This window comes from Bombina bombina, chromosome 2, assembly GCF_027579735.1.
Source record: "Bombina bombina isolate aBomBom1 chromosome 2, aBomBom1.pri, whole genome shotgun sequence".
NCBI classification, from domain to species: domain Eukaryota; kingdom Metazoa; phylum Chordata; class Amphibia; order Anura; family Bombinatoridae; genus Bombina; species Bombina bombina.
Window position 1 is genome coordinate 716540028 of NC_069500.1, and position 12091 is coordinate 716552118.

The following is a 12091-nucleotide window of genomic DNA, read 5'->3' on the forward strand; positions in this document are numbered from 1 at the left end:
TCCAACTGAGCAATTGTCATAGAGTGAAGTGCCCTTTAATGAAATATTGATTTTTACTTGATCACTTGAACACAGAACTCCCAGCATCTTTATTTGTCAATTTTAATAGTACAATTAGAAAGAAACCATTTAGACCTTCTCAATGTCTAATTGTAGCGTGTTACACAGTCTATTTAATGTGACATTAGGTATCTATGGCTAATACTCACCTTGCATGAACTTCAGGTAGTTGTCATCACACATGCCAATCTGTATAAACATAAACCACGATTTTTTAATTTGCTTTGTATAGTCTGAGGCATCTTAAAACTATCATTCACATTCATTATTTATCGAACTCCTGCATTAAAACATTTTTACAAATCCTCTTATTTTGCATTTTTAAGTTTGTGTAACTGTTTTTTAAAATGAGTACACAACAATCAAAATTAAAATTCTTACATACTTATAAGTTAATACATGTAATATATTAATAAGAGAAGGTAACTAAACATGGATGGTTTATTCTAGGAAATATAATTGCTTGCCTGCTCCTATTAACTATAGTTTAATAATAAATTAAATGTATTAAATGGAAGAATATTTCTTGTTATTTTGGCATTATACGGGAGCAGATCCTTATTAGCTAAGGTTTGCACTCAATGCGTGTGAGAGAGAGACTCACTCAATATGAGAAAAAGGAACTGAAATCAGAGTTTGGGTACAGAGAGCTAGAAATATATAAACTGCCCACTATGAGAAAAAGTGTAAGACAGATACAGAAGAGAAGGAGAATTATATTCATATATGCTACACTCTCTTCACGCTCACCAACATCTATGTCTATTTACTTAGTTTATGCACTAAATGGAAAAATAAGAGAGACTGAAATGCTTTAGAGAATAACGTTAGAACTTGAGAGACTGGATACACTGAAGAAAACTCTAAAATAATTTAGCATATGATGTCTTGTATCTACTGACTAAATAAAACAAGCCAGATTGATAGATGAGAAGTATAAGAATCAGAGTGCATGGAACACACATAGACACATTATATGTGAGAGAAAGGATTAAGAGTGGAGTGTATTTGTATTAGAGAGAGAGAGAGAGAGAGAGAGAGAGATGCAGAGAATGTTATTAAAAATGCAGTGCATAGTGTTGTTCACGTGGTACATCTATTTTACCCAACGACCCATTTCTTTTGAAACTTAAGTTGCTTTACACAGAATACAAACCTAAGTATATGCTGCTGCTGTTTGTAAAATACTCACTGCATCTTTTTTAATACAACTAATTTATGTGCAGTGTATATACTACTACAAAACACTTAATTCACAGAAAACTCACTATTTGATATCATATTACTCTGTACTATGTATAAACACATATTTGTCAACAAAATTATAAACCGTGGTGATTTTTCCCCTCCAATATTGAATTGATCATAAATCTTATCACAAATGAATCGTTTATTCTTATATGGTTCATTTTGCAACACAGGCAAACTTTTCATGATTGATTACTATATATATATATAAAAAAATTCCAAGCTAGATTACTGGATTGGAAAATTTGGAAAGTGTTTTTTTTTTAAAATCTTCAGCATATGGTGAGAGGACAGCTATTTATTGTGACTGTTAAAAAAGCTTATACTTTGCAATTATCAGTGTCTATTTTGTACAAGGTTTGAGGAATACTAATGCAACTCAAGGGTTATTACTTATTATGTCATTTCAAATATTGTAATATGCAGTTATAATTTAGTGCATGCTCACTCAATTTTTGCTTTGTTATGTATATTCAAACAGACACTTTCAAAGTCTCAAAAAACAGAATATAAAATAAATCCTGTTCTGAACTATTATTTTTGACTATGTATTTTGCAAAATGCACAATTTAAAGGGATATGAAACCCCCCAAAAATATTTTGTGATTCAGACAGAGCAGGCCATTTACAAAAAAAGTTTCCAATTTACTTGTATTATCAAATTTGCTTTGTTCCCATGATATTATGTATTGTAGAGATACCTAAGTAGGGATCTGGAGCACTACATCTGCATGACAGGTAATAATGATGTCATTTAGTACTCTTGCAAATGATTAACATTCTTGCAAAACTGCTGCCATTTAGTGCACCAGAAATGGGCCGTCTCCTAAGCTTATTTCCTTGCTTTTCAACAAAAGATACCAAGAGAATGAAGAAAAACTGATAATAGAAGTAAATTAGAACGTTTTTTTAAATTCATATCTTCTATCTGAATCATCAATGAAAACTTTTGGGTTTTATATCCCTTTGATGAAAATGAAAATTATTGCAGGGAAAGCTATCTTCAGACTTTATAGTGTATTAAAAGGTTTATCTTGATTCTAAAGATGTGTAATATAATGGGAACTGGTGTGTGAGAGTATGTGAGACCTATACTGATATAATATCACAGGTGTCATTTAATACCCACCAAAAGATATCGACCAGTAGTCTATAAACTGCTCCTACAATACTCCAATTACCATAGCTTTGCACAAGATCTTATAGTGTGACAGGAAATAGGCTGTTATATATTCTCTATCACAAGAGACAACACTAAAACAGCACAATGCTGGGTCTATAAACAAAGCTTCTACTTGTTACCCAACTTGTGTGCTGCAAAAAGTAGCTTGAGTCTGGTTAAACTCTGCCATGTGAAGTCATCTATAAGTCCAGCTATACACAAAATCTGAGCTGTTACAACATGAAACTGACTTTGGCCAACTTTTAAATCAGCCAAATTCAAACAATTTGCCAGTAGACTTTCATTAAAGGGATATGAAACCCAATTTTTTTTTCTTTCAAAATTCAGACAGTGCATATAATATAAAACAATTTTCCAATCTACTTCTGTTGTCAAATTTGCTTCATTCTCTTTGTATCTGCTGGTGAAGAAGCAGTAATACACTACTGGGAGCTAACTGAGCACTTTGGGCGAGACAAGGAAAAGAGGCACATATGTGCAGCCACCAATTAGCAGCTATTTCCCAGTGGTGCACTGCTGCTTCTGAGTCTTTCTAGGTATACTTTTTAACATAGGATACAAATGGTATACGGCAAATTAGATAATGGAAGTAAACTGGAAAATTGTTTAAAATGACATGTTCTATCTCAATAATGACATAAAGAAATTGTATTTCATGTCCCTTTAATTTAATTTTTCTGTAAAGAACTTTACTCTGATTGGCTGCTAAGCATTTGTTCAGTTTCAGATGATTTTAAAATATTGCAAACGCCATCAAAATGTACTTGCAAACCAATGTATATATAGATCATTAAATCAAACTGTGATAATAGTGCATTAAAATACAGCACTATCTTATTTAAAATATAACAATATTACATTAGAATCTAAATAAAAAAATAGAAATCAAACTGAATTTTAAAGGTTTACTTTCAAATGACCTTAATTTAAAATAAAATATCATATTTTACATAAACTATAGTGGATTTAAATTCAATACAGTATACGTATTTTCTATTCAGAATGTCTACACAATGTGCAGGGTGGTGTTTACATTTTACTATTTTATTTAATAACCACACCCTTTACAAATCGCTGTAATTATTATTTTCATCTCTATTTTTTTTTAAAAATCTTCATACTTCAGACTTGCTTTAGTTACCCCTTGGGGTTATGGAAACCAAATGATGGGGGTTCGGAACTGGATCTCTTAATAATTCAAAAATAATTGTTAGATAAGATTATTAACTATCACTGTTATCAAAACCTTGATTCCATGTCTTGATTAGACAACAGTAACAGCACACATCTCCCTACTTGTAGCTAGCTTGTTCATTTGTGATTTGCTGTTTCTATATAAGTAAACATGATAAAATAATTTTATCTATTCTGTTGTTAGCTATCCATATGTAAAATAAAAACAAACTACAGGTGGCCCTCGTTTTACAATGGTTCAATTTACACCGTTTCAGAATAACAACCTTTTTTTCCAGTCATGTGAGTGCTATTGAAAAGCATTGAGAAGCAGTGCATTTATTAAAATAGCCAGTAGGTGGAGCTGTCCGCTTGTTTTGCAGCAAAGCCAAGCAAGCTGAAATTAATCAGTTTAACCAGACATGAGCTATCGAGCAGATTTCAAAGGAACAAGATCTTCCTGTCTATAAATCAGTCCAGATTGGAATGCATAGAAAGAACTGTTTGCAGAAAAATGCAAGTGAAGTCTGTGTTGTGTGATTATTTTATTAGGTTTATAATGCTGTTTAGCAAATGTTTTTGTTCATTTAACTTAGTTTAATTATATATTCTGTGTTGTGTGATTATTTTATTAGGTTTAATATGCTGTTAAGCATTTAAAGTCTTCATTTCAAAGCATTAAAAATAATGTATTAGATGTTACTTATGACAATTTTGAGAGGGGACTGGAACCTATCTCCCTCAGTTCCTATTGACTTACATTATAAACTGGGTTTCAATTTACAACGGTTTCGATTTACAACCATTCCTTCTGGAACCTAACCCCGGCGTAAACTGAGGGCTACCTGTAGTGACATCTTTTGAAGTGATACTGGTACCTCAAACAACTGGAAATGATGATGATTTAGACAATCTGGTGAAAGGGATATAGGGACCTAGTGGGCAATCTAATGGATGCCTGTAATTGTGAAAAGATTAAGAACTTGTGTTCTACAGCAAGTCAGTAGATAACACTTGTTATACTTGTACTACTAGCTGATTTGTTTTTTTAAAAAGTTGACTTAACTGGCTTGTGTTGTGCAAATTGTAAATGACGACTTATAAATGCTTTGCATTTTGCATTTTGAGAGTAGCTAACTTTAGAGATCACACAATTTCACCTAGGAGCATAAGTCACAGTGGGCGAATACGTGAAAAAAAATCTAAAATCTCAAGGGAACATTTATCAATAGTACGGCCTTGTATGTAGCTCAGGATTGTAGGGTAGTTCAATTTTTCAGTGGTGACACAAATATTGGAGTAAGCAATTTATGACCTGGGAAAAAACTATAGCTTGTTACAATATTTTGTTTGTGTGAAATTAATACCTGTTTATTTTGCATTGCACCATGGGTATTTCATGTTTATTTAGGTTCCAGAGGTAGGATTTGCTTGAGAGGCAGATGGCAAAAAGAACACAATCTCTGTGTCATTCACACTTAATGGGACACTCTACACAATTGTTATTGTTTTAAAAGATAGATAATCCCTTTTTTACCCATTCCCCAGTTTTGCATAACCAACACAGTTATATAAATACACTTTTTGTCCCTCTGTGATTATCTTATATCTAAGCCTCTGCAAACTGCCCCTTTATTTCAGTTCTTTTGACAGACTTGCAGTTTAGCCAATCAGTGCTGGCTCCCAGGTAACTTCACATGCATGAGCACAGTGTTATCTATATGAAACACATGAACTAACACCCTCTAGTGGTGAACAACGGTTAAAATGCATGCTGAAAAGAGGTGGCCTTCAAGGGCTAAGAAATTATCATATGAACCTCCTAGGTTAAGCTTTCAACTAACAATACCAAAAGAACAAAGCAAAATTAGTGATAAAAGTAAATTAGAAAATTGTTTAAAATTACATGCCCTATCTGAATTATGAAAGTTTATTGTGGACTAGACTGCCCCTTTAAAGCTATATATTGTTGGGCCTCATGAGCAGAGCCTTTCTCCTCTATTAATTTGAATATTTGAGTATCTTAATATTTTATTGTACCTCTAATTAGCATTATTTTACATGTGTCATGCATTGTGCAATCATTTTTTATTAGATATTAAACTCAACACTTTTCTATTGTGCATGTGAAAGAGTTCTATTTAAACAAGTTAAACATTTATATTTTTGCATTAAAAAGGTTTAGTTAAAATTGTTTATTTTGCTTATGATACTAAATAGAATATGATATCTGTACACAGCTGGTCCATGGGATAAAAGCTCACTGGCTGATATTAAACACTCCCACAGTTCTATTGGTGATATGTCCCACGAGCATAAGAATAAAAAATGTTTATTTTTTAGCATATGAAGATGCATAAAAATATGAATGTTAATACATATTAAAATGCCCTGTTTAGATGAAACAAAGAAAACAATAATAGCTATGTCCCTTTAAAGTCAAATATCCACCATTTTCTTTATCACTGGGTCTTAAAAACACATCTGAGCACAACGTTTATAAAGTAGGTTGGGCTAAGTGGAAATGAACAGTGTAAGATGTATATAAACAACTGTAGATTAAGACAAATCATTATTAATGATTTTCTTCTAACAAAGGTGCATGTCACTTGGTAGCCCAAATTACACTTTATTGTTCTATAATTAACCAGTTGTAAAGATAATACAATGTGAGCAAATCATTAAGGTCTGATATTCACAAAGGTACAAACTTGTGGTGAGATCCAATACTAGCTAATATATATATATATATATATATATATATATATATATATATATATATATATATATATATATATATATATATATATATATATATATTATTTTTTTAAGTCTAGTCAGCTGAAAGAGTTGGGACATGGGCTGTAAAACAAAAAAAAAGAATATGTTACCTAAAAAATAATAATTTGCATTTTTATTATGATTCTGTTTTTGTAGGCTCATCAAACATTTTCAGAGGTGCACATTTCAATTAGATGGTCCCACTGGAGATGCAGTCTGTTTGAGCTCACTTGTGCTATACACAAAAGAAATAGGTTTCCTGGAGAATATCTGACTTCATACTGTAGAATAGTTTAGACCCAAAATTTTACACAGTTCTTCCTCTGAATGACAGAAACATCTGACCCTAGTCATACATTTCAGCTTTGATCCAAAAAAGGCTAAAGAAAATAATTTTCTAACATTCTCTATTGAAGGGTGATTTACAAATATTTTAAAGTTATATTAATAAAACCAGCAGAAAGAGTTGACAAATGCATTACAGAGCATTTGTTCTTGTCTTTGCTTTGCTTCGATAAACTAAAAATTCTTTAAGATTTGCAATTTATTTGAGATTCGTTCAGGAAATTTCAAGAAAAAGAGAAATTATTATTTTCCAGATGACCTTTTCCTGATATGTTTGATTTAATAACTTTTACTAAATACATTTTATAGCCGTCATTACCCATTGCTTCTGCTTATATACATTTTAACATTATAAATCTAGTTGTTTAAATATGTTTCCAACCTGAGAATATTGTTTATGCTTAGTATAAGTGCTCATTTTTTCTATCCAACTCATAAATATATTTCAATTAAATATATAGTATTTAAATTTTGTATGAGACTAAGTACCATTAATTTGCATATTTCTTGGATATAAAAGTTCAAGTAATTGAAGGCCCATGACATAATTTGAGCTTCAATTTTAACTTTTTGGGGGGGATGTAATAGAGATTTATTGTTATTCTAATCATTCAATGAGATCCGCCAATCTATTTAACAAATTATTTGGTCCTAATTTTCTCACCTGGGAGAATCTGGCTCATAAAACTTCAATATTTTACAAATGAAGAATAAAGAGCATGAAATTGCATGTAATTTATTGTGCAAAACAATTTTCATCGCAGTGCATGATATTTCTTTCTTTCATGGATAATATACAATATTTATGCACCACTTTGCAAACTATTTAGAGAGAGTCTCTGTTTACTTAAACTAAAACTGTTAAAAAAAGGATTATGGCCTAGGCATTTTGTAGCACTAACTGTTAACCCGTTTAGGCAACATAATACAACTTTATACAAAATACACCCTTATACAAAAACAAAACAAAATAAAATGCATGAGAGTAATGTATATTATTATTACTGTAATTTGTCAAAGCCTGCTTTTTAATGTAAATCATAATCTTAGCCATGAATAGGTTTGTCAATGAGTGAAGCAAACCAGTGTTTAAAGATGGCAAAAGCTACCGCTAGTAACAATTGGACCTTCACTTTATTTACATGATCTCCACACCTAGGCCTCACTGGTGCTTTAGCTTCTCTCTTATATAGCCGTGCTTAGCTGTTAGCGGCTGTTACATAAACACTATATCATTTTCTATAGAGAGTTAGGGCAAGACGATAGGACCTATGAGAAATGGATAGTTAGGGAGTAAGAAAACAATCTATTAAGTTGTCTGCATCATTATCCTGTCTAAATTGTGTTTATGTACACAAGAAAAAAAAATACTGTACAGACAAAATCTGACAGAACTTTTACTTGTTTAGTATTTTAGTTTTTAATATTCTAAACTGTTAGAGTCATTACTGTATGGAACTGCATTTTTTTTCATATTTAGAGGCAGTCATCTGGGGGTACACAAATTTGAACTCTGTTTTCGCACTGTTACACAAAATATTTTATTTTAATGCACAAAATATTAAATTGACTACTGGGAAAGATTGAGGTGGAGAATTATTCAACGAGTTTTACAATTATAATTTTCTTTGGATCTTGTATTTTCTAAACTTGTGCTACACTATTTTAAGTATGCATTGCATTATATAAAAACTTCTTTCATAAAAAGTACCGTTTGTGTTTGACGTTTCTGCCTCTATGTATGTTAACTTCCAGCATTTTTCCTACTGGGTTTACAAATCCTAAATTCATGTATAGTTAATTATTTAAAACCATTTTGGACACCACCAGTGCCATAATGTCATCATTGTTAAGAACTCTTGATTTAATGGATTTGTGAAAATATCTTTATGAAACAAAACACTTGAATTAAGTTCTAACTCTCTTTAATGGATGTACTGTGCGCATACAGAAGTGAATTTGTTAATATTTTACCACATCTCTAAATTTGGAACTATACCATAAATCACTCTTCATATTTCACATAAAAGATAAATTCTGTAGGTACCAAGAGCCTTTCATATTTGCTGGCTCTGACACATTTTTTTTTTTACATAGCTTTTGTCCAGTATGTCTACCAAGTTTGTCCAGTATGTCTACCAAGACAAAACAATAACATTTCCTTTGTGTTATTGATTGTGTTTTTGGCACATTATGATTGGTAGTTTGTGTCAAAGTCTTAGGATTGTAAAATAGAGTAAAACTATAATTAAACATAACAGATTTATTAAGGACATGGTTTTAATGATAATTTTGACAATTTAGCATTTCTAAATATGGTTCATCTTTTTGATCCACCTTGGTTCCATTTCTTCACTTAAGATATATTACCACAATAGAGGGAATGCAATATTAGCATTATGTCATGCACAGTGTCTATTGATTTATGCAGACTTCTCAATATACAGTATGTGGTTATATGTATATGTTCTCACTTAAAACCAGCTAATTTCATATATGTTGCATACTGCAAGAGCATGTACCACTTTGCATGTTTCTGCATTATCCTGATACACAGTTCATCTTGTATTGAACCAAATAAAATGTTAAAATATGGGGATATTTTAAATGAGATTAAACATTCTGTTTATAAATCAAGTCAATAATAACCTAAATAAGTTTGGCACAAATCAATCAACATTTTACTCAATTGAATGTAAAACTAATATAACGTGCTTGCAGTTAAGTCTAAGAAAAAAACAAAAACAAAAACAAAAAACTCTGTTAGCATTTATGATTTTTTTTTTAAATATTTGACCCATTCATAGAATGATTACAAAATTGTACCTGAATGAATTTTTGAAAGCAGTTAGGAAATGGTGTCCACCATAAGCAATTTATAGATGGATTATCTTTTTTCTTAAGACCCTTTTGAAAGGCCATAAATATCACTTTATATGATCTACTAAAGTTAATGTTTGTTATTGAAAAGAAAAAATTAAAAAAGAATTCTAGTCTCATGGATGCTAAATTAGGCCCAAAACGCATTTATTAAGGATGTCCAAGTGTTAAAAACAACTAATTAATATTTCTATATTTTTTTCCTTTTAAATACTAGTGCAAGTTATGCTCTGGGTTAGCTGGAAAACAAATATATTATATTTAAATTATCTCAGTTAATTAACAAATACAAGTAATATATTTATGGCCGAATGATGTATTATTTTAAACATTTCTAATTTCCAGACATTGCTAATATAAAAGCTATTCATTGGTGCAAGACACTCATTCAATTTGAGATTGCCCATAGAGGGTTTTTATTCATGCAGCTGCAATACAAAGTTAACATTGAGGTAATGCAAATCCCTTATCTTCAGTAATATGCTCTATACAGACTAAGGCACCAAACTACTGTGATATGGTATAAAATCATTTTACCATTTCACTGACTTTTTCACCTTGCTAAATCTATCTTTGCTACTGAAGCATCTCAGAAAGTGAACATAATTCTTAGGAGTAAGTGTTTCAAAGCAAAGGTGAAGCAATTCTGGGGCAATATGCTTACCCTGTGTCTATCACATCTAAGTTAGCATTTATAGGATTTTGTTGCTGTTGTTTGTTATCCTGATCCTTTAAAACAAACAGTTGTACATATAAAAAAACACACATCCCCAACACATTTATCTTATTGCACTTGCATACATAATCATTTTTCAAATATCTTTTATAATTCTTTACACACATTTATATGTACCAGTAAGGTTTAGAAAATACAGACTTATGCTTTTTGTGAGTTTACAGTGTTGAGTCATTAACCAAGGAAAGTTGTGAAAAAGAGGATAAAGAACTGGTGCAACTGGTACTTTTATACAGATAAATCAATAACAAAACACAATATGTTGACTTAGGACAAAACATGAGCCAAAAGGTATAAGCCTCTATGAACCTGTAGGAATTCAGAAATAATGGAGAGCTTTATGTAACTTGGATGGAGTTTGTCAATGAAATCTTCTATGAAAAATATAATGGTATTAGAAACCTGTGTTTTATAACAATGGCAATTGTGCTCATTTATATTCCTTTCAACTTTTACTTAAAAAATGACAATGCCAGAGGCCAAATATACACGGCAAAGTAATGTGAACTAGATTATTTTTACACATCATCTTAACTCTTTTGACAGTGGCTAATTAAACATTTCCAACAGACAACTTAGCTTTCGTAAGCAGCCGCAACACTTTGTTTCTATGGATATGTAAACATTTCTATAGCATAACAAGTTTAGTATAAGTACTTCATTATATATGGATTGAGAGTAATTATGCTTCTAAGTAAGGAAACAATATTTTTTTTGCATAAATAAGTGACCTAAACTGACTAATCCACTTCCGAGGTCATTGGCTCATCCATAAGAGTGTCTCTTCATAATACCATTTTGCTTCAATTTCCCTCATACCCTTAATCATTTGAACCTTTGCATATATTTCTTTCAACAGAAATCACTTCTACCAAATATTCTGTAAACACTTCCCCTCTAACTGTTTTAAGCCCTGTAAATGCTTCACCTCATAAAATAAGTATCTTGTGTAATTATTCATGCCAACACAACTGTCTTCAGAGGTACTTGACCTCAGATGTATTTGACCTCCTTGACTTGCATTTTAATTAATGCACTTCAGCTCCTTCTGTGTCATCTTGCCTAGACAGTTAGACTCATGGGACAAGGTCCTCTCTCTAATACTATAATTTACTTGTGGCTCATTTATTTGATATATAATGCTTTTTTGATTGTTTTTTTAACTATTGTAATATAAATGCAATTACCTGAATAAAGATATAAAAATATATGTTCTTGTCTATGGCTAAAAATATTTGATTGTCTTCATAATAAAAATATACTGCTTTAAACATTAGATTGGTACTTATATCTAAATCCTAATGTTTACATAATATGAATAGCATCTCTTTTTTTCTGACCAATCTGTGTTAACAGTGAGTTAAATGGCACAAATAGTAAATAGTGAAAACAAATAATTACAACAGTTGTACAGTCACAGGATCCTGGTTGTCAGTCTCCATTTTTTTGTTTACAGTCTTGCAATGGTTCCTAATATTATATTAATTTCATAAAAGCTATATATTTGTCTATCTATGTAGATGGATAAACAGATATACATACAGATGATAGATAGATACTGTGAAATATTTTTAATTCTTTAATTCTGTATAGCATCTCAAATACAGTCTGAAATTACATTTCTATATGATTGTTCTAAATTGCATGAACATTCTGTACTTAATAATTTTCTTAAAATACAGCTA

At 31.0% G+C, this 12091-nt stretch overlaps 1 protein-coding gene across 1 annotated transcript in view; it reads left to right on the forward strand.

Moving 5' to 3' along the window:
• Positions 1-5586: 5586 nt before the first annotated feature.
• The window catches only part of PAX5 (paired box 5), a 328473-nt gene continuing 321968 nt past the window's right edge, over positions 5587-12091 (forward strand). Inside the window, 1 exon segment of the mRNA XM_053700643.1 lies at positions 5587-5632. Within this exon segment, the coding sequence (XP_053556618.1) occupies positions 5587-5632 (46 nt within the window).